A 24,251-nucleotide genomic window follows, 5' to 3' on the forward strand; every position below is an offset into this window, starting at 1 on the left:
AGCAAGAGATTAACAATAATAACTAAAAATAAAATAGAACAATTTTAACAGTATGCCAACATCACTACTCATAGGCTTTGGGGTCATTATTAAGTAAAATTATGGTTACTTGAACACAAGCACTGCAAGATAGAGACAATACAGAGTCAAGCTGATAATGAGATGACTACCAAGTGACTAGTGGGTGGGTAGCATATATAGTGTGGATATGCTGGACAAAGGGAAGACTCATGTCCTGGGTAGGACAAAATGGGACAGTGTGAGATTTTATTATGCTACTCAGAATGTTGTGCAATTTAAAACTTAGGAGTTATTTATTTCTGTATTTTTCCATTTAATATTTTCAGACCATGGTTGACAGCAGATAACTGAAGCCACAGAAAACAAAACCACAAATAAGGGTGGACTGCTATAGTTTTTCGTGTTTCAAGATCCAATCTAGGATGTATACTATACTTACTTGTTGCCTCTTTAATCTTTTTTATTGTGGAATACTTCCTCAGCCTTTCTATGTGTTTTATGAGCAGCTATTTTACAGAATATTCCTCAGCTTGAGTTTTAGGGAAAATTGTGAAAAACTTCGAAATGGACTGAAAGATTATCAGGTATCTTCAAAGGAAAACTAGAAGTTGTCTAGTATACCCTTTCAAATTATCTGATTTCTATGTGAGTTCTGAGGCTTTCATTGTATTCATGCATTCATGGTATTTTACACCTCTATAGGTCATATAAAACTGATAGCAATGCAAATGATTTTTTTTTTCCATAGAAATTGCAAATTGCATCTGGTGGAATGCAACTGATTGCCCCCTGGCTGTTAATGTTTTCAATTTTTTTTGTATATATTTCTAAATGCATATTGGCCATTCCTTATTTTACTGTATATGGGTGAGACTTTGGATTCTTTTTTCTGATTGGTTATAACATCTTACCAGTTCTGTCATTAATTACTGAGATAAATAAAATCTTTAACATATGTTCATTTTATATGTCATGATGATATTTGTCAAAAGACAAAAGCACAACAAATTTAGTTTTGTTAAAGCAAATTAAATATGGCCTGAGAAGACCTCTCTAATTCTAAGTTTGAGTCCTTGTGGATGAACTGCAACCTAACTTAAAAGGTAGACAAGATTGAAAACCTAACTTAAGAGTATGCTCCTGTAACAATAGTTGATTCTTGGCCAATCCCAGCAGCCGTACTTCAACCAGTCATACACTGCTGTGTTCAAACTGTGTTCGAATAAGGCAAATGTGAAACTGTAGGGAATTCGGTTGTTTCTGTATCTCACTTCTGATTTCTGTGTTACTTCCCTTTTTTTATCTATAAATTTGTTCTAACCATGAGGCATCCCTGGAGTATCTCTGAATCTACTGTGATTCTGGGGGCTGTCCAATTCATGAATTATTCATTGCTCAGTTAAACTCCTTTAAATTTAATTTGACTGAAGTTTTTCTTTTAACAGTTTAAAGACCTTACTTGGTGTTATTTGCAATTCTAGAATTGGGCAGCACTTCATTCTATAAAATAGAATAAGTGTTCCAATGGGCTAAACAGAGGAGGTTGGTTTTATAGACAAAGGGTTGAAAAAAGCAGAAACAAAGAACAAAAAGTGGATTGGTCATTTTAATGTTAATTTCCCATTAAGGGAGGAATAGGGAAAAAAATAATACAAAAATAACTGGTTGGTCAACATCAGGCTTCTTAGGTTACTTTTTGTTGTTAAAGGCAAAGGGAACTTTATTATTGTGCTGACTGAGACTGGTCTGTTTGGGAAATTTGGCTATTCTCTCTCTCTCTCTCCTGATTTCTTGGAAAGTCAGATAACAACTTAGTTTTGGTTTCCTGATGTGGAAATTTAGCACCAGTACTACATTTTGGTTTGGTCTGTTGGATCTAGTGCAACAGCTTAGTCTAAAACAATGGCCTCCTATAATTTTCATTTAACATACTCTAAAGTAATTTCTCCCTTAATGAGTTTGTCTAATATTTCTTCATGGTTAGATTCAGCTTATGTATTTTTAGGAGGAATACAACAAAAGTGATTTTGTTTCTTTAGTACATCATATCAAAAGGCACATGATGTATATGTCCCATTACCAATTCTGTTAACCTAAATCACTTAAGGAGGTGTCTGCTGGTTTTTCCACTGTACAGTTACTGTTTTCTCTTCTGTAATTTATAAGTATCTTTTGGTGAAAGACTTTGAGAATATGTTGGTATCCTATTTCTTACCAAATTTTCATTTACTGATTTTAGCATCCATTGTTGATTCTTGCCTGAATCACTTATTACCACAATGATCTCTAAGTGGTGATTTTCTGTGTTTTTTTTTCCCATACTTTTTCATTTATTAATTGGCATTCTACTGTAAGGAAATGCTTTTCCTTTTCTTCGTTTTATATCACTATGGACTCGGGTTTTAATTTTATTCTATGGATTCTAATGTTTCCATTATTTTTGTATTTATTTTGATGCTCAATTGTTTCAGGGTCAGATTTGGGCAATGGGAACCTCTTCAGGTGGGTTTCTGTGTCATTGCGACATGTCATTATCATTGAGCACTTCCTTACTTTCTGGCACAGAAAGATGTTTCAGGTTTATATTGTATTGTCTCTCTCCAGTTCTGGAATCAGCCGTTTCTTTAAGGAACTGTAATTTCTTTTGAAATAAAGATCTGGGCATTAGAGATGCTCATTGCTAATATGATAGTAATTATCCCAGGCCATCTCAGCAGATAAAGCACTTTGCTTTTTTCTTTTAACATAGTATTTCTGGAAATCGCTAGATCAACATTTCTAGAAATGATGTTCTTTTTAACAGTTTCATTGCACTTCATTTTGGAAACAAGTCAGAATTTATTCAAACATTGTCCTATGTAAGAGTGTTTAGATTGTTTCCAGTATTTTGCGATTATAAACTATTCTGCAATGAATATTATATATATATATGTGTATATATATACACATATATATATTTATATTGTTGGAGGTGTATCTTCAGGGCAAATTCTTAGACCTTTACCTTTGCTAGGTAAAAATTAATCCCTATGTATTTTTGTTAGACAATGCCCAGTTCCCCTCTGAAAGCATTGTACCAAATTTGTATTCCCAAAACAGTATATAATAGAAGAGTGCCTGTTTACCCAGAACCTCAACATCAGAATGCATTGTTACTTTTTAATTTTCACCATCTGATAGTATCTCAGTGTAGTTTTAATTTGTATTTCTATCTCAAAGTTAAGGCTGAACATCTTTTCATATGTTTAAGGGCCTTTTTAAAATTTTTTCTTTTAGAGACAGGTCACCCTATGTGGCTTAAGCTAGTCTCTAACTCCTGGCCTCAAGCAATCCTTCTGCCTTGGCATCCCCAAGTACTGGGATTACAGGTGTGGGCCACTGTGACTGGCCTAGGGTCATTATGAAACTATCTTTTTTATGAATTTTCTGTTTATATCTTTTTTTTTTGACAGAATCTCGCTCTGTTGCCCAGGCTGGAGTGCAGTGGTGCAATCTTGGCTCACTGTAACCTCCAGCTCCTGGGTTCAAGCAATTCTGCTTCAGCCTCCCAAGTAGCTGGGACTGCAGGCATGTGCCACCACTCCTGGCTAATTTTTGTATTTTTAGTAGAGGCAGGGTTTCTCCATGTTAGCCAGGCTGGTCTCGAACTCCTGACCTCAGGCAATCCACTTGCCTTGGCCTCCCAAAGTGCTGGGATTACAGGCGTGAGCCACCATGCCCGACCTGTTTATACCTTTTACACATTTTTCTATCAAGGCTTTGGTCTTTTTTCCCATGGTTTTTAAGAGGCTTTTTTTTTTTTTTTGATGTAAGGGATATTATCTCTTTATCTACAATATATGTTATTTTCTGTTCGTTGTTTTTTAAATTTTGTAGTGTTTTTGCCATAAACGTTTTAAAACATTTTTATATAGTCAACTCTATCAAATTTAAAAAATTTGCCTCTATTTTGAGTCATATTAGAAAACCTTTCCCTTAAGCCTGCGTTATATTGAAATTCACTTGTGTTTTCTTCTAGTTTTCTGTAGTTTCTTTTTTACATTTAGACTCCTGATCCATTTGGAGATTATTATTGTGTATGGTGTAAGATATGGATCTAATTTTACCTTTTCCCAGAAGTCTAACCAATTGTACTAGCACTCTATTTTTTTATTTTTTTTTGAGATGGAGTCTCACTCTGTTGCCCAGGCTGGAGTGCAGTGGTGCAATCTCAGCTCATGGCAACCTGTGCCTTCTGGGTTCAAGTGACTCTTCTGCCTTAGCATCCCAAGCAGCTGGGATTACAGGCACGTGCCAACACGCCCAGCTAATTTTTTGTATTTTTAGTAGAGATGGGGTTTCACCGTGTTAGCCAGGATGGTCTTCATCTCTTGACCTCGTGATCCACCCACCTCAGCCTCCAAATGTGCTGGGATTACAGGTGTGATGTACTAGAATTCTTTATTAAAAATTTACCTTTGTGGGCTGAGTGCAGAGGCTCATGCCTGTAATCCCAGCACTTTGGGAGGCCAAGAGGGGGAGATCACGTGGTCAGGAGTTCAAGACCAGCCTGGCCAATATGGTGAAACCCCATCTCTACTAAAAATACAAAAATTATCCAGGCGTGGTGGCACACACCTGTAGTTGCAGCTACTCGGGAGGCTGAGGCAGAAGAATCGCTTGAATCAGGGAGGCAGAGGTTGGAGTGAGTCGAGATCCGCCACTGCACTCCAGCCTAGGTGACAGAGTGAGACTACGTCTCAAAAAAAAAAAATTTACCTTTGTGTCATGATTTGAGATGCCACCATCATCATATATTAAATTTTTATTTGAATCTGTTTCTGGACATGGTATTATTCCACTGAAGTCTGCTAGTCTATTTATGTGCTGATATCTCACTGTTTTCATTACGGAGGCCTTATAGTATGTTTTAATGTTTGGTAAGGTTTCTCCTCTCTCAAAGCAGGGTTTTTTTGTTTTTGTTTTTTCTTTTTTTAGTGTTTTGCCCACTATTGTTACATATTTGTTTTTCTTTTCTTTTTTTTTTTTGAGATGGAGTTTCACTGTTATTGCCTGGGCTGGAGTGCAATGGCGCAATCTTGGCTCACCGCAACCTCTGCTTCCCAGGTTTAAGCGATTCTCCTGTCTCCCGAGTAGCTAGGATTACAAGCATGTGCCACCATGCCCAGCTAATTTTGTATTTATACTAGATATGGGGTTTCTCCATGTTGGTCAGGCTGGTCTTGAACTCCCGCCCTCAGGTGATCCCCCTGCCTTGGCTTCCCAAAATGCTTGGATTACAGGTGTGAGCCACCATGCCTGGCCACATATTTGTTTTTCGTATGATCTTTTTAGCTAACTTGTCTATCTCCATAAGAAAAGCTTATTGGTATTTTTTGGGAGATTTAGTTGAATTTGTAAATTAACTTTGGGAGAACTACATCTTTATGATGTTGTATCATCTTATCCAAAACAGGGATATCTTTTCATTTCTTCTTTTTTTTTTTTTATTTGAGATGGAGTCACTCTGTCACCTGTGCTGGAGGCTAGCGTGCAAGTGGCACAATCTTGGCTCACTGCAACCTCCGCCTCCTGGGTTGAAGTGATTCTCCTGCCTCAGCCTCTGGAGTAGCTGGGATTACAGGTGCGTGCCACCATGCCTGGCTAAGTTTTTGTATTTTTAGTAGAGATGGTGTTTCACTATGTTGGCAAGGCTGGTCTGGAACTCCTGACCTCGTGATCCACCCGCCTTGGCCTCCCAAAGTGCTGGGATTACAGGCATGAGCCACAGTGCCAGCCCATTTCTTTAAGTCTATTTGTCTTTTAAGAATGTTTAAAAACTTTTCTTAAATAGATTTTGCACGTTTATTAAGTTTGTTTGTAAGCATTTAGTGTTTGTTGGTGCTAACATTAATTATATTTTCTTTACCATTCTAGTCTCTAATTGGTTTTTGTTTTTGCATATGAAGTCTACTGATTTCTGTATATTAATCTTACATCCTGTTACCTTAGTGAATTCTTTTATTATCCAAGTTGGTTTTATCATTAATTCTCTGTGGTTTTCCAGAAATTTATTACTGACATTATAAGGCTTTCTGGGGGAGCATGTCAGGTTGCCTAAGCTGGTCCAAAACTGGTTTGAAAGAGCAGGGAAAGGAGACTGACTTGGGGTTTTTATGATGGTTAGAGGGTAGAGCCAAGGAGAGGATTTCTACATGTGGTTTGGCTGGTGGCAAAAGAGGGGCTTTTTTTTTTTTTTTTTTTTTTTAATCCCTTTGCTTAATGTGAGGTAGAAAGGGGAAAGAGGGAGAGTTAAGGTCTAAAAGCTGACAGTAGTCAAACATCAAAAATGGAATCAGACTATTATAGTTTCTGATATATTTGGATAGAGGTCTGCAAAGTCATTTCTTTTTTTTTTTTTTTTTTTTTTTTTTAAATTTATGAAGTATTTATTGATCGTTCTTGGGTGTTTCTCGGAGAGGGGGATATGGGAGGGTCATAGGATAATAGTGGAGAGAAGGTCAGGAGATAAACACATGAACAAAGGTCTCTGGTTTTCCTAGGCAGAGGTCCCTGCGGCCTTCTGCAGTGTTTGTGCCCCTGGGTACTTCAGATTAGGGAGTGGTGATGACTCTTAAAGGGCATGCTGCCTTCAAGCATCTGTTTAACAAAGCACATCTTGCACCGCCCTTAATCCATTTAACCCTAAGTTGACACAGCATATGTTTCAGAGAGCATGGGGCTGGGGGAAAGGCCATAGATCAACAGCACCCCAAGGCAGAAGAATTTCTCCTAGTCAGAACAAAATGGAGTCTCCTATGCCCACCCCATTCTACACAGACACAGCAACAATCTGATCTCTCCTTCCTTTCCCCACACTTCCTCCCCTTCTCTTCAACAAAACCGCCATCGTCCTCATGGCCCGCTCCCGATGGTCGCTGTCTCTTTGGAGCTGTTGGGTACACCTCCCAGACAGGGCAGCCGGGCAGAGGCGCTCCTCACGTCCCAGACAGGGCGGCCGGGCAGAGGCGCTCCTCGCTTCCCAGACGGGGCCGCCCGGGCAGAGGCGCTCCTCTCCTCCCAGACGGGGCGGCCGGGCAGAGGCGCTCCTCACTTACCCGATGGGGCCGCCCGGGCAGAGGCGCTCCTCGTTTCCCAGAAGGGGCCGCCCGGGCAGAGGCGCTCCTCGCTTCCCAGACGGGGCTGCCCGGGCAGAGGTGCTCCTCACTTCCCAGACGGGGCCGCCCGGGCAGAGGCGCTCCTCACTTCCTCCCAGACCGGGTGGCAGCCGGGCAGAGGTGCTCCTCACCTCCCAGACGGGGCGGCCGGGCAGAGGCGCTCCTCACCTCCCAGAGGGGGCGGCCGGGCAGAGGCGCTCCTCACCTCCCAGAGGGGGCGGCCGGGCAGAGGCGCTCCTCACTTCCCAGACGGTGTGGCGGCTGGGCAGAGGCGCTCCTCCCTTCCCAGATGGGGCAGCCAGGCAGAGGCGCTCCCCACTTCCTCCCAGACGGGGTGGCGGCCCGGCAGAGGCGCTCCTCACTTCCCAGAGGGGGCGGCCGGGCAGAGGTGCTCCTCATCTCCCAGACGGGGCAGCCGGGCAGAGGTGCTCCACACTTCCTCCCAGACGGGGTGACGGCCGGGCAGAGGCACTCCTCACCTCCCAGACGGGGCGGCCGGGCAGAGGCGCTCCTCACCTCCCAGACGGAGTGGTCAGGCAGAGGCGCTCCTCACTTCCCATATGGGGTGGCGGCCGGGCAGAGGCGCTCCTCACTTCCCAGATGGGGCAGCCGGGCAGAGGCGCTCCTCACTTCCTCCCAGATGGGGTGGCGGCCAGGCAGAGGCACTCCTCACCTCCCAGACGGGGCGGCCGGGCAGAGGTGCTCCTCATCTCCCAGACGGGGCAGCCGGGCAGAGGTGCTCCTCACTTCCTCCCAGACGGGGTGGCAGCCGGGCAGAGGCGCTCCTCACTTCCCAGATGGGGCAGCCGGGCAGAGGCGCTCCTCACTTCCTCCCAGACGGGGTGGCGGCCGGGCAGAGGTGCTCCTCACCTCCCAGACGGGGCGGCCGGGCAGAGGCGCTCCTCCCTTCCCAGACGGAGTGGCCAGGCAGAGGCGCTCCTCACCTCCCAGAGTGGGCGGCCGGGCAGAGGCGCTCCTCACTTCCCAGAGTGGGCGGCCGGGCAGAGGCGCTCCTCACTTCCTCCCAGACGGGGTCGCGGCCAGGCAGAGGCGCTCCTCACCTCCCAGACGGGGCGGCCGGGCAGAGGCACTCCTCACCTCCCAGAGTGGGCGGCCGGGCAGAGGCGCTCCTCACTTCCCATAGGGGGTGGCAGCCGGGCAGAGGCGCTCCTCACTTCCCAGATGGGGCAGCTGGGCAGAGATGCTCCTCACTTCCTCCCAGATGGGGTGGCGGCCAGGCAGAGGCGCTCCTCACCTCCCTGACGGGGCGGCCGGGCAGAGGCACTCCTCACCTTCCAGAGTGGGCGGCCGGGCAGAGGCGCTCCTCACTTCCCAGAGTGGGCGGCCGGGCAGAGGCGCTCCTCACTTCCCATAGGGGGTGGCAGCCGGGCAGAGGCGCTCCTCACTTCCCAGATGGGGCAGCTGGGCAGAGGTGCTCCTCACTTCCTCCCAGACCGGGTGGCGGCCAGGCAGAGGTGCTCCTCACCTCCCAGGCGGGGCGGCCGGGCAGAGGCACTCCTCACCTCCCAGACGGGGCGGCTGGGCAGAGGCGCTCCTCACCTCCCAGAAGGGGTGGCTGGGCAGAGGCGCTCCTCACTTCCCACATGGGGTGGTAGCCGGGCAGAGGCGCTCCTCACTTCCCAGACGGGGTGGCGGCCAGGCAGAGGCGCTCCTTACTTCCCAGATGGGGCAACCGGGCAGAGGCGCTCCTCACTTCCTCCCAGACGGGGTGGCGGCCAGGCAGAGGCGCTCCTCACCTCCCAGACGGGGCGGCCGGGCAGAGGCGCTCCTCACTTCCTCCCAGACGGGGTGGCAGCCGGGCAGAGGTGCTCCTCACATCCCAGACGATGGGCGGCCGGGCAGAGGCGCTCCTCACTTCCCAGATAGGGCGGCCGGGCAGACGGGCTCCTCACATCCCAGACGATGGGCGGCCAGGCAGAGACGCTCCTCACTTCCTAGACGGGGTGGCGGCGGGGCAGAGGCTGTAATCTTAGCACTTTAAGAGGCCAAGGCAGGAGGCTGGTAGGTGGAGGTTGCAGCGAGCCGAGATCACACCACTTCACTCCAGCCTGAGCACCATTGAGCGTTGAGTTAGCGAGACTCCGTCTGCAATCCCAGCACCTCGGGAGGCCGAGGCAGGCAGATCACTAGAGGCCAGGAGCTGGAGACCAGCCCGGTCAACACGGCGAAACCCCGTCTCCACCAAAAATACAAAAAGCATTCAGGCGTGGCGGCGCGCGCCTGCAATCCCAGGCACTCGGCAGGCCAAGGCAGGAGAATCACAGGAGCCCGAGGCAGGGAGGTTGCAGCGAGCCGAGATCATGGCAGTACAGTCCAGCTTGGGCAACAGAGGGAGACCGAAAAAAGTGGGAGAGGGAGACCGAGAGGGAGAGGGAGAGGGAGAGGGAGAGGGAGAGGGAGAGGGAGAGGGAGAGGGAGAGGGAGAGGGAGAGGGAGAGGGAGAGGGAGAGGGAGAGGGAGAGGGAGAGGGAGAGGGAGAGGGAGAGGAGAGAGGGAGAGGGAGAGGGAGAGGGAGAGGGAGAGGGAGAGGGAGAGGGAGAGGGAGAGGGAGAGGGAGAGGGAGAGGGAGAGGGAGAGGGAGAGGGAGAGGGAGAGGGAGAGGGAGAGGGAGAGGGAGAGGGAGAGGGAGAGGGAGAGGGAGAGGGAGAGGGAGAGGGAGAGGGACTAGTCATTTCTTATTTTAAAAAAAGTCTTCTGTTTAGTAGTATTTTCCCTTTGTTATTTTTTTATTTTGTACATTTGTGCTTTATCCCCCATATTATTAATTCATTAGCTAATGGCTTATCTTGTTAACATTTTTTCTAAAACCGCAGGCTTTGAATTTATTAATTTAGGTCTGCTGTTTTCTACTCCCCATATCATTACTTTCTGTTCTTATCTTTTTTGTGTCATTCTTTTTGTTTATTTTCTAGCTTATGGAGCTGAGAATTTAGTTTTCTATTATCATTTTTCATTTTTACCGCTAAAGCGTTTAGAGCTATGGAGTTTTCTGACTGCTTTAAATGTATCCCATATATTTTTTATGAGTAGAGCTTTTAATGTTATCATTATTTTTAGATTCTATCTTTCACTTCATTTCCCCTTTCACCGAAGAGTTGTTTAAAAGACACTTAAGAAATTTGCAGGTAGGAAGACCTTTTTGTTATTTTTCTTGTTAATAATTTCTAGTTCTATTGCATTGAGTGTTGTTTGTATTATTTCTACTTTATGGAATTTACTAATGTTTCATTGTAACCAAATATATGATCAGTATTTGTGAATGTTCCATGTACTCTTGAGAAGTTATATTGCCTATTATCAGGGTAAAATGTCTGATACATGTATACATCCATAAAATTTACTTTATCAAGTTTATTGAGTCTTTTCTCTGTGCTTTTGGACTCCTTGATATACTAAGGTGTCTTATAATCTCTTATTGTTAATGTATTTCTACCTGTATTTCCTTACATTGCCTTGTAGTTTTGCCTTATACAAGTAATTACTGTTTCATTTGGGATATTTCTTAACTGCCGTATCTTCATTTTGATTTGTGGCTCTCAGCATTAAGAAATATCCTTCTGGTAGGCTGAGGCAGGAGGATCACTTGAAACCAGAAGTTTGAGACCAGCCTAGGCAACATAGTGAGACTATGCCTCTACAAAAAATTAAAAAATATTTTAGCTAGGCATGGCAGCATGCCTCTGTAGTTCTCCTGAGGCTGAGATCGCAGGATTGCCTGAGCCCAGGAGTTCTAGGCTGCAGTGAGCCATGATCATGCCACTGCCCATTGAATTTTAGCCTGGGCAACAGAGCAAGTCCCTATCTCTCTCTCTCTAAAGAACAGTATCCTTCTATGCACATTTAATGTGTAAGTTTAAATTCTACAATTTTGATCAGGATTACTACTTGTTTTCTTATTGTTTTCATTTGCCTATAATACCTTTGCCGATTTCTTGATATTTAGTCTTTCGGAATCACCTTGTTTTAGTTATGTGTCTAGTATACAGCATAATACATTCAGTCCTATTTTAGGAGCAAAATTGCAAATCTTTATGTTTTAATAGTTGAGGCTCATTCACATCTATTAATGTGACTAATATGTTTGATTTCAGTTCTGTCATATTATTTTATACAGGTTGAGTATCCCTTATCCAAAATGCTTGAGACTAGAAGTTTTTCAGATTTCAGATTTATTGGATTTTGGAATATTTACATATACATAATGAGATATATTGGGGACAGCACCCAAATCTAAACATGAAATTTATTTGTTTCATATACACTTTATTCACATAGCATGAAGGTAGTTTTATACAATATTTTTAATAATTTTATTTATGAAAGTTTGTGTTAAATACTTAAATGTGGAATTTTCCACTTATGACATCATGTCTGTGCTTAAAAAGCTTCAAATTTTGGAATGATTTGGATTTTGAAATTTTGAATTAGGGATGCTCAACCTGTAATTATATACTATGGTACATTTTATGTTTTTCTTTATCTAACAGATATTTTTCTTTTCTCCTTTAGTTTTGAAATTTCTGTGGTATTTAAGAGGATTTTTATTTTTGTTTTATTGGTTACCTTTGTACTTATATTTTTTAAACACCCTTAGAAAATACGGGAATATTTTCTTATTTAACTTCTACTATCTGCTTTGTCAGTTTTTTTTTTTTTTCCAGTGGTGGTTGTTGAAAAGCACTAATATTTTATGTCATTTTTTCTCAAATCCAGACAAATAACCTCAGTTGTTTCAACAAACTTCTCTATAAAATAGAAGAAGCTGGGCAGAGAGCAGCAAGATTTATCAACAGCATCATTAAAATTACCCAGTGCCCTAACATTACTTCCTGTCCTGACACAAGCTAAACACTTAATTACCTACCATCTCTCATTGCTTGTGATGTATTCTTTTTTTTTTTTTTTTTTTTTTTGAGATGGAGTTTCACTCTTGTTGCCCAGGCTGGATGGAGTGCAATGGCACGGCCTCTGCTCACTGCAACCTCTACCTGGGCCTGTAATCCCAGCTTGTGATGTATTCTTATTCACCTGCTACAGACTGGAAATGATATTGAACCTAGGAACTAAGATATAATCATAACTACCATTTATTAAACACATACTTCATGCCAATGCTGGGCTGGACACTGTTCCAAATGACCTTATTAATCTTCCCAACAAATCTATGGGATATATGTTTCTATCCCATTTAAAGGTGAATGAAATTAATGAATTTCATCATGTGTAGAGAAGAGTTTTAAGCCCAAGTCTACCTGACTGCACAGGCCCTGTTCTTTGTTTTTGTTTGTTTGTTTAATAATATCCTTGTATATGCCTGTACTATAACTTAAAAAAAATTATTGCTTTGTCAGTTTTTTTGGTATCTTTTAACTTTTACCTCTTGCCTATTTAGTAATCAATGAGCTTATTCTACTCTCCTCTTTTTCTTTCATACACTTCCCGTTTTTTAATAGGTGGACTTCTTCTTTCTGGTAGTAGTTTTAGATTAATCGTAGTTTTGGTGGCTCCCTTCTTTTTTCTTTATTTTACTCAATTTTCTCTTCCTCCCCCTCTTCCCCTCCCCTCCCCCTCCCTCCCTCCCTCCCTCCTTCCTCTATCATTCTTTACTTTTTTTTCAAAGACAAGGTCTCATGTTGCCCAGGCTAGAGTGCAGTGGCTACTCGCAGGCAGGATCTTGCCGTTGATCAGTGTGGCAGTTTTGACCTGCTCCATTTCCCTCCTAGGTTGGTTTACTCCTCCTTAGGCAACGTGGTAATCCCTTGGCGTCCACAGGTCACCATATTGAAGCCCAACTTAGTGCAGACACCTGGACAGTGTAGCGCACTGCAGCCCAGAACTTCTAGGCTCAAGCGATCCTTCTGCCTTAGCCTCCAGAGTAGCTGGAACTACAGGCACACCCAGGGCGCCTGGCTTTTTTGCTTAATTTTTGTTTCACTATGTTTTGTAGTTCACTAATGTTTTGTAGTTCACTATGGTCTTCTTTTCTCCCTTCTTCTTTTTTCCCCCTATTATAGATAACTTAAAGTTTGGCATTTTGTCTTCTAGTTATACTGAAGACAAAGTTTTTGTATACTTTTATTTGTTCTTGTTTTGTTTTTTGAGGATATATAGAGAAAGATTTAGGCAGCCGCATCTACCAGGTAGTCCAGTAGATGTATTTTGAGTGATATGCTAGCGATATCAGTTATTGTCTCCCTTCTGCAATCTTTTGTTCTCATCCACAGCCTCTGCTAAAGGAGTAAACACAAGTGATCATATTTGTAACTAAAACAAGTGACCTTATTTGTACTAAATGACCTCACCCTTTGGCCACAGATGTTTAGACCTTTATGGATACAGGACCTAAACTCTGCCAAGCTGATTATATCTTTTGAGAATTTGAACGAAAGGACATAGAAACGTAATCAGTTAGTATAGGATGCTGGAGCTGTTAAGTCTTGTAGAGTCAAGGCCACAGTGTCATGAAAACTGAAGGTATGGAGGAGCAGAAACTAAGAGGTTCACAGAGGCAGGTGGAATGCAAACAGTACTGAGCAGAGAGAAGTTTATAATGGTGTCTTTGGAGCAACAAGAGAATGAGGCAGGAAGAGAGCCAAAGAAACTGATATAAACAGTTTCTGATGACTATTCAATTCCCAAGAGACGAGCTTGAATAACTTCCAACAATATTCAACATATTTTTCTATTATTATATTACATTTTCTTGAGTTTTTTTGGGTGTGGGTCTCTGTTTCTTAATTAATTAATTTCCTGAATATATTAGGCTTTAAAAAATGTTTATCATCCTGGTGTTATTACCCAGATACAATATGATATGGGACTACAAATAATGAGGGCTATTCACAGAATTGACTTGAGATAATTTGAGAGTATCAAGTTATTAAATATATTACCAGAATTTTGGATCTGGAAGGGACCTATGAGGAATATCTGGTTCAAATTCTCAAATTTTAGAGAAGAGAGGCCAAGAGAAAATGATTTGCCAAACCGTTGACATTGAATTAGAGGTCTCATTAGAATTAGAACTGTGGTTTCGTGATACCAGTCTAGTTTTCGTTTGACTACGTGTTCTGAGTTAGACAGTATAACCCCCCAAATTCGTGTCTACTTGAAACTGCAGAATGTGACCTTATTTGGACTAGCATCTTCGCAAATGTAATGAATTAAGATGAGGTCATACTCAATTAGAGTGGATGGACTTTAATCCAATATGACTGGTGTCCTTACAAGAAGGAAAAACAGACAGAATGCCATGTGATGACACGGCAGAGATTAGAGTGATAAAGCTGTAAGCCAAGGAACACCAAGGATTGACAGCCGCTACCAGAAGGTAGAAAGAGGCAGGGAAGAAATGATTCTCCTCTACAGCTTTCAGAGGTACTCCTGACCTCTTTTTAGACTTCTGGCTGCAGAATTGTGATTATAAATTGCTGTTGTGTTAAGCCATCCAGTTTATAGTTCTTCGTCATGACAGCCTTAGGAAACCAAATATACTACCACATGGTACACTTTTAATGTAAAGAGATTCTTCCCTGAATGTCACCAAAAAAGTATACAGAAACTACATTCTTCAAAAGGGAAGGAAATAGCTTTTTCTGTTGGGTATATCAATCTTAACTTTTAAATTCTTCAGTGTGCTTAGCTGTACTTTTGTGCCATTTAGAGATTACAGTATTGTTCATCTTGGGATTTTCAAGGAGGTATGTCACTAGGAAATTTTGCTTTTATTCTTTTAAGGAATAATTAATGGTGGCAGGCATATGGAGTGTGTGTGTATGTGTGTGTGTGTGTGTCTATGTGATCTTATGGATTTTCTGTTACATGATATTCTGAAATATTGTACTTTTATTTTCAGGTTACTGAAGCTAAAGGAGATGTTTAACTCCAAGTTTGGATCTATTCCCAAGTTTTATGTTCGAGCACCAGGAAGAGTCAACATAATAGGTATTTCAAAAGTTCCTTCTCTTAATTTTTTTCTTCATCCTTTGGTAAGATCTAAATTTTTAAAAATATGTTTCTTTCTTAATTTTTCCCAAAATAGAATATTTCACGTATATCTACTAATAGTATGATGTGCCTTTGCATAAGGAACACACTTTACTTTTATCTTTCCCAATCCATGTTATTAGTATTGTTCATTTGTTTTTTAAATGTATTAATTTGTTGAAACCAAGTTGTTAATATTGTTTTCATAAAAAATGAAAATATTTTTCTAGGCCACAGGTTAAAATTTTAGACTGTGGTAAGTAGTTTTGATGGTTTTATATTTACTCACTGGGTTAGAGGAGCACAGGGAAACCTTACAATTCCTTGCTACTAAAAGTGTGGTCCAGATTTTGCAGGCCTTCTAGATGAATTTATCTTTCCTTTTGTTTATCCTGTGAAGTACTTTGAATTTTACTACCTTTTAGTGGTAAATAACACAACCTTTCAACATTTTGTTTACTATCATTTTATCAATGTCCCTATATATAATAATTGACATAGTTGTACTTAGACTACATACCATTTTTATCTTTTTTTCATTTAATATATCATAAATATTTCCATGTGTCTATTTCCATTTTCTGCTGGTATAACAGAATTCTACAGATGGGGTAATTTATCAACAATAGAAGTTTATTTGGCTCGTGATTCTGGAGGCAGAGAGGTTCAAGATCATGGTACTCGCATCTGGTGATGGCCTTCTTATTGTGTTATTCTCTTTTTTTTCTGAGATGGAGTTTTGCTCTTATTACCCAGGCTGGTGTTCAATGGTGCAATCTCGGCTCACCGCAACCTCTGCCTCCCGGGTTCAAGTGATTCTCCTGCCTCAGCCTCCCGAGTAGCTGGGATTACAGGCATGTGCCACCATGCCTAGCTAATTTTTTGTATTTTTAGTAGAGACAGGGTTTCTCCATGTTGGTCAGGCTGGTCTCAAACTCCCGAGCTCAGGTGATCCGCCCGCCTCAGCCTCCCAAAGTGCTGGGATTACAGGCGTGAGCCACCATGCCTGGTCTTCTTATTGAGTTATTCTATGGTGGAAGGGCAGGAGGGCAAGAGATCATGCAAGACATAGAAAGGATGTGTGCTGAACTTCATCCTTTGATCAGGAACCCACTCCCGAGGTAACTAACCCACTCTAGAGATAGTGGCATTAATCTGTTCCTGAGGGGAGAGCTCTCATGATCTAATCACTTCTTAAAGGTCCCACCTCTTAATTGTCACAATGGCAATTAAATTTCAGTATGAGTTTTGGAGGAGACATTCAAACCACAGCACTGTGGTTCTGTATAGTGCTCATAATTATTTTAATGACTTCATGATAGCTTACTAAATTAATATAATTTATTTAACAGCTTTCTCTCATTGTAACTAAAGCTATTTCCAGGTTTTGATGTTGTTTTTACTATTATAGCAGGTAATTTCATAAAGAGGATACCTTAGTTTCATTTTATCATTTTATTATTTCCAATGAGTATTACTTTTTTGGTTTATTTGTTTTCAAGGATGGAAACTAGAAGTTGTAGAATAGAGGATGTACTCCCTTTCATAAGATTTAGTAAGTTGCTCATTTTCCACAAAAAGATACTGAACTTACAAGTACAGGCTTGTAAAGGTCCCTGACTTAATGATGTCTCAACTTATGATTGTTTTGACTTTTTTTTTTTTTTGAGATGGAGTTTTGCTCTGTCACCCAGGCTGCAGTACAGTGGCTCCATCTTGGCTCACTGCAACCTCTGCCTCCCGGGTTCAAGTGGTTCTCCTGCCTCAGCCTCCCAAGTAGCTGGGACTATAGGTGTGCACCACCACACCTGATTAATTTTTGTGTTTTTAGTAGAGACGGGATCTCATCATGTTGGCCCGACTGGTCTCGAACTCCTGACCTCAAGTGATCCACCTGCCTTGGCCTCCCAAAGTGCTGAGATTACAGGCGTGAGCCTCCACACCTGGCCTCTTGTGTCTATTAACTGACCTCTCCCTACCTGCCCTTCCTGCCCTCACTACGTGTTATCCTTCCCAGCCTCTAGTAACGATTAATTTATCCTCTATTTTTATGAGATCAACTCTTTTAGCTTCCATATATGAGTGAGAACATGAGGTATGTATCTTTCTGTGCCTGACTTATTTCACTTAACATAATGTCCTCTAAGCTCATCCATGTTGCTGTGAATAACAGGATTTCACTCTTTTAGGTGGCTGAATAGTATTCCATTGCACACATACACCACATTTTAAAAATCCATTCATCTGTGAATGGACATTTATGTTGATTCTATATCTTGACTATTGTGAATAGTGTTGAATTAAACAAGAGAGACACATATCTCTTTGACATACTGATGTCCTTTTCTTTGGATATATACCTAGTAATGGGATTGCTGGATCATATGGTGATTCTATTTTTAGTTTTTTGAGGAGCCTTCATACTGTTTTCCATATGGCTATACTAATTTACTTTCCCACCAACAGTGTAGAATAATTCTTATTTCTCTGCATTCTCTCTAACACTTATTATTTTTTGTCTTTTTGATAATAGTCATCCTAACTGAAGTGAGATAATATCTCCTGGTGGTTTTGATTTGCATTTTCCTGATTATTAGTGATGTTGAGCATTTTTCTATGATTGTAAGTCATTTGTATGTCTGCTTTTTAGAAATGTCTATTTAGATCATTTGCCAATTTTTATTTTATTTTATTTAATTCATTAATTAATTTATTTTGAGACAGAGTCGCTCTCTGTTGCCCAGGCTGGAGTGCAGTGGCACGATCTGGGCTCACTGCAACCTCCACCTCCTGGGTTCGAGCAATTCTCCTGCCTCGACCTCCCGAGTAGCTGGGACTACAGGCACGTGCCACCATGCCCAGCTAATTTTTGTATTGTTAGTAGAGATGGGGTTTCACCATGTTGGCCAGGATGGTCTTGAACTCCTGACCTCAGATGATCTGCCCACCTTGGCCTCCCAAAGTGCTGGGATTACAGGTGTGAGCCATCACACCCAGACCATTTGCCAATTTTTTAATTGGAATATTTGTTTTACTACTGTTAAGTTTTTTATATATTCTGAGATTAATTCCTTGTTCAGTGAATAGTTTACAAATATTTTATCCCTTTCAACAGATTGTCTCTTCACTCTATTGGAAGGTTTCCTTTGCTGTGAAGAAGCTTTTTAGTTTGATATAATTTCATTTGTCTATTTTTGTTTCTTTGCCTGTGCTTTTATAGTCTTATTCATAAAATCTTTGCCTAGACCAATGTCTTGAAGTGTTTCCTTTATGTTTTCTTCTAGTAGTTTCATAGTTTCAGTTCTGATGTTTAAGTCTTTAATCCATTTTAAATTCATTTTTATAAATGGTGAGATATTTGGGCCTATTTTTATTCTTTTGCATATGGATATCTAGTTTTTCCATCACCATTTATTAAACAGATTGTCCTTTTCCCTATGAATGAAAGTAACTTTACTGAAAATCATTTGGCCTTGGCCAGGCATGGTGGCTCACACTTGTAATCCCAGCACTTTAGGAAGCCAAAGAGGGTGGATCAATTGAGGTCAGGAGTTTGAAAGCAGCCTGGCCAACCTGATGAAACCTCGTCTCTGCTAAAAATACAAAAATTAGCTGGGTGTGGTGGCACACACCTGTAATCCCAGCTACGCAGGGGGCTGAGGCACGAGAATCTCTTGAATCTGGGAGGCGGAGGCTGCAGTGAGCCGAGATCAAACCACTACTGCACTCCAGCAGGATTCTGTCTCAAAAAAAAAAAAAGAAAATCAGTTGGCTGTAAATACATGGATTTAACTCTGGGTTCTCTATTCTGTTCTATTGGTCTGTATGTCTGTTTTTATGCCAAAACCATAGTATTACTGTAGCTTTGTAGTATATTTGAAGTCAGATAGTGTGATGCCTCCAGCTTTTCTTTTCTTCTTCTTCTTTTTTTTTGGCTCAGGATTGCTTTGGTTATTTGGGGTCTTTTGTGGTTCCATACAAATTTTAGAGTTTTTTTTTTTAATTTCTGTGAAGAATGTCATTGGTATTATACGAGGAATTGCATTGAATCTGTAGTAGTATGGTCATTTTAACAATATTAATTTTTCCAGTCCAAGAATGTGGGATGTCTTTCCATCTTTTTGTATCCTCTTCAATTTCTTTCATCAGTGTTTTATTGTTTTCATTGTACAGGTCTTTTATCACCTTGGTTAAATTTATTCCTAGATATTCATTTTTTATAGCTATTTCAAATGGGATTGCTTGATTGATTTCTTTTTCAGGTAGTCTGTTATTGGTGTATAGAAACACCAGTGATTTTTAAAATTTTTTCAAAGTACTTTTATTTGTTATTTTAAAATTTTATTTTTCCATAAGTTATTGGGGTACAGGTGGTATTTGGTTACATGAATGTTTTTTAGTGGTGATTTGTGAGATTTTGGTGTACCCATCACCCAAGCAGCATACACTGCACTGTATTTGTAGTCTTCTATCCCGCGCTCCCCTCCCACTCTTCCTCGCAAGTCCCCAGTGTCTGTTATCTAATTCTTATGCCTTTGCATCCTCATAGCTTAGCCCCCACGTATCAGTGAGAACATACGATGTTTGGTTTTCCATTTCTGAGTTATTTAACTTAGAATAATAGTCTCCAGTCTCATCCAGGTCACTGCAAATACTGTTAATTCATTCCTTTTTATGGCTGCATAGTATTCCATTGTCTATATACCACAGTTTCTTTATCCACTTGTTGATTGATGGGCATTTGGTTTGGTTCCACGATTGGGTTGGTTCCATAATACCAATGACATATAGTGGCAATTGTGGATTGTGCCACTATGAACATGCGTGTGCACGTATCTTTTTCAATAATGACTTCTTTTCCTCTGAGTAGATACCCATTAGTGGGATTGCTGGATCAAATGGTAGTTCTACTTTTAGTTCTTTAAGGAATCTCCACACTGTTTTCCATAGCAGCTGTACTAGTTTACATTCCCAACAGCAGTGTAGAAGTGTTTCCTGTTCACCACATCCACACCAACATCTACTCTTTTTTGATTATGGCCATTCTTGCAGGAGTGAGGTGGTATCACATTGTGGTTTTGATTTGCATTTCCCTGATCATTAGTGATGTTGAGCATTTTTTCATGTTTGTTGGCCATTTTTATATCTTCCTTTGAGAATTGTCTATTCGTGTCCTTAGCCCACTCTTTGATGGGATGGTTTGTTTTTTTCTTACTGATTTGTTTGAGTTCATTGTAGATTCTGGACATTAGTCCTTTGTCACATGTATAGATTGTGAAGATTTTCTCCAACTCTGTAGGTTGTCTTTTTACTCTGCTGACTGTTCCTTTTGTCCTGCAAAAGCTCTTTAGTTTAATTAGGTCCCAGCTATTTATCTTTGCTTTTATTGCATTTGCTTTTGGGTTCTTGGTCATGAAATCCTTGCCTAAGCCAATGTCTAGAAGGGTTTTTCCAGTGTTATCTGCTAGAATTTTTTTAGTTTCATATCTTAGGTTTAAGTCCTTAATCCATTTTGAGTTGATTTTTGTATAAGGTGAGAGATGGGGATCCAGTTTCATTCTCCCACCTGTGGCTAGCCAATGATCCCAGCACAATTTGTTGAAAAGGGTGTCCTTTCCCCACTTTTTGATTTTGTTTGCTTTGTTGAAGATCAGTTGGCTATAAGTATTTGGGTTTATTTGTGGGTTCTCTATTTTGTTCCGTTGGTCTACATGCCTATTTTTATACTAGTACCATGCTGTTTTGGTTGACTATGGCCTAATGGTATAGTTTGAAATCAGGTAATGTGATGCCTCCAGATTTGTTTCTTTTTGCTTAGTCTTGTTTTTGCTATGCAGGCTCTTTTTTGGTTCCATATGAATTTTATAATTGTTTTTTCTAAGTCTGTGAAGAATGATGGTGGTATTTTGATGGGGATTGCATTGAATTTGTAGATTGCTTTTGGCAGTATGGTCATTTTCACAATATTGATTCTACCCATCCATGAGCATGGGATGTGTTTCCATTTGTTTGTGTTGTCTATGATTTCTTTCAGCAGTGTTTTGTAGTTTTCCTTGTAGAGGTCTTTTGACTCCTTTGTTAGGTATATTCCTAAGTATTTTATTTTATTTTATTTTATTTTTTATTTATTTATTTATTTTTGCAGCTATTGTAAAAGGGGTTGAGTTCTTGATTTGATTCTCTGGTTGCTGTTCGTATATAGAAGAGCTGTATTTGTGTACATTAATCTTGTATCTGGAAACTTTGCTGAATTCTTTTATCAGTTCCAGGAGCTTTCTGAAGGAGTCCATAGGGTTTTCAAGGTCAATGATCGTATCATCAGCAAACAGTGACAATTTGACTTCCTCTTTACCAATTTGGATGCCCTATATTTCTTTCTCTTGTCTGATTGCTCTGGCTAGGACTTCCAGTACCATGTTGAAAAGGAGTGGTGAGAGTGGGCATCTTAGTCTTGTCCCAGTTCTCAGAGGGAATGCTTTCAACTTTACCTCATTCAATATTATGTTGGCTGTGGGTCTGTCATGGATGGTTTTTATTACTTAAGGTATGTCCCTTTTATGCCAATTTTGATGAGAGTTTTAATCATAAAGCTTGCTGAATTTTGTCGAATGCTTTTTCTGCATCTATTGAGATGATCATGTGATTTTTGTTTTCAATTCTGTTTATGTGGTGTATCACATTTATAGACTTGCGTATGTTAAACCGTCCCTGCATCCCTGGTATGAAACCTACTTGATCATGGTAGATTAACTTTTTGATATGTTGCTGGATTTGGTTAACTGGGATTTTGTTAAGGATTTTAGCATCTATGTTCATCAAGGATATTGAACTGTAGTTTTCTTTCTTGGTTATGTCCTTTCCTGGTTTTGATATTAGGGTGATGCTGGCTTCATAAAATGAATTAGGAAAGGTTCCTTCTTTCTCTATCTTGTGGAATACTGTGAAAAGGATTGCTTCCAATTCTTTGAATGTCTGATAGAGTTCTGCTGTGAATCTGTCTGGTCCTGTAGTTTTTTTTGTTGGTAATTTTTAAATTACCATTTCAATCTCGCTGCTTGTGATTGGTCTGTTCAGGGTATCTAATTCTTCCTGATTTAAGCTAGGAGGGTTGTATTTTTCCAGGAATTTATCCATCTATTCTAGGTTTTCTAGTTTACTCACGTAAAGGTGTTCATAGTAGCCTTGAATGATCTTTTGTATTTCAGTGGTATCAGTTGTAATATCTCCTCTTTGTTTCTTAGTGAGGTTATTTGGATTTTCTCTCTTCTTTTCTTGGGTTAATCTTGCGAATGGTCTATCAATTTTCTTTTCTTTTTTTTTTTTTTTTTTGAGTCTCGCTTTTGTCACCCAGGCTGGAGTGCAGTGGTGCGATCTCAGCTCACTGCAATGTCCGCCACCAGGGTTCAAGCTTCTCCTGCCTCAGCCTCCTGAGTAGCTAGGATTACAGGCACCCACCACCATGCCCAGCTAATTTTTGTACTTTTAGTAGAGACAAGGTTTCGCCATGTTGGTCAGGCTGGTCTTGAACTCCTGACCTCAGGTGATCCACCCGCCTCAGCCTCCCAAAGTGCTGGGATTACAGGCGTGAGCCACTGCACCAGCCCAATTTTATCTTTTCAAAGAACCACCTTTTTGTTTCATTTACCTTTTGTATTTTATTTGTTTGTTTGTTTCAATTTCATTTAGTTCTGCTCTGATCTTGGTTATTTCCTTTCTTCTGCTGTGTTTGGGTTTGGTTTGTTCTTGTTTCTTTAGTTCGTTGAGGTGTGACCTTAGATTGTCTGTTTGTGCTCTTTCAGACTTTTTGATGTAGGTGTTTAGGGCTATGAACTTTCCTCTTAGCACTGCCTTAGCTGTATCCCAGAGGTTTTGATAGGTTGTATCATTATTGTCATTCAGTTTGAAGAATTTTTAAATTTCCATCTTGATCTCATTTTTGACCCAATGCTCATTTAGGAGCAGGTTATTTAATTTCCATGTATTTGCATGGTTTTGAAGGTTCCTTTTATAGTTGGTTTCCAGTTTTATTTCATTGTAGTCTGAGAGAGTGCTTGATATAATTTCAATTTCCTTAAATTTATTAAGGCTTGTTTTGTGGCCTATCACGTGGTCTATCTTGGAGAAAGTTCCATGCCCTGTTGAAAAGGATGTGTTTTCTGTGGTTTTTGGATGAAATGTTCTATTATATGTCAAGTCCATTTGTTCCAAGGCATGGTTTAAATCCATTGTTTCTTTGTTGACTTTCTGTCCTGATGACCTGTCTAGTGCTGTCAGTGGAGTATTGAAGTCCCCCACTATTATTGTGTTGCGTCTATCTCATTTCTTAGGTCTATTAGTAATTATTTTATAAATTTGGGAGCTCTAGTGTTAGGTGCATATATCTTTAGGATTGTGATATTTTCCTGCTGGACAAAGCCTTTTTACCATTATATAATATCCCTCTTTGTCTCTTTTAACCACTCTGGCTTTGAAGTTTGTTTTGTCTGATATAAGAATAGGTACCCCTGCTCGCTTTGGTGTCCATTTGCGTGAAATGCCTTTTTCCACCCCTTTACTTTAAGTTTATGTGAGTCCTTAGGTATTAGGTGAGTCTCCTGAAGGCAGCAGATAGTTGGTTGGTTAGTCCTTATCCTTTTTGCGGTTCTCTATCTTTTAAGTGGAGCATTTGGGCCATTTACATTCAATGAAACACTAGCTATTTTTAATACTGATTTTGTATCTTGCGACTTTACTGAATTTATCAGCTCTAAAAGCTTTTTGTGATCTTTAGGTTTTTCTACATATAAGATCATGTCGTGTACAAGTAGAGACCATCTGACTTCCTCCTTTCCAATTTGTATGCTCTTTACATTTTTCTCTTGCCTGATTGCTCTGGCTCAGACTTCCAGTACTATTTTGAATAAGAGTGGTGAAATTGGGTATGCTTGTCTTGTTCTAGTGCTTAGACAAAAAGTTTTCCATTTTTCCTCATTTGGTATGACGTTAGCTATGGGTTTGTCATATATGGCCTTTATTGTGTATTGAGATATGTTCCTTCTGTACCTAGTATGTTAAGAGTTTTTATCA

The 24,251-nt window shown here is 40.8% G+C and overlaps 1 protein-coding gene across 4 annotated transcripts in view; it reads left to right on the forward strand.

The window, feature by feature from the left end:
* The window catches only part of GALK2 (galactokinase 2), a 182,166-nt gene that overhangs the window by 33,851 nt on the left and 124,064 nt on the right, over positions 1 to 24,251 (forward strand). For all 4 annotated transcript variants that reach the window (XM_054451218.2, XM_054451215.2, XM_063652214.1 and 1 more), the window contains one exon: positions 15,055 to 15,143. In XM_054451218.2, coding sequence (XP_054307193.1) covers positions 15,055 to 15,143 — 89 coding nt within the window. The remainder of the gene's footprint in view (positions 1 to 15,054; positions 15,144 to 24,251) is intronic.

This window comes from Pongo pygmaeus, chromosome 16 (assembly GCF_028885625.2).
Source record: "Pongo pygmaeus isolate AG05252 chromosome 16, NHGRI_mPonPyg2-v2.0_pri, whole genome shotgun sequence".
NCBI lineage: Eukaryota > Metazoa > Chordata > Mammalia > Primates > Hominidae > Pongo > Pongo pygmaeus.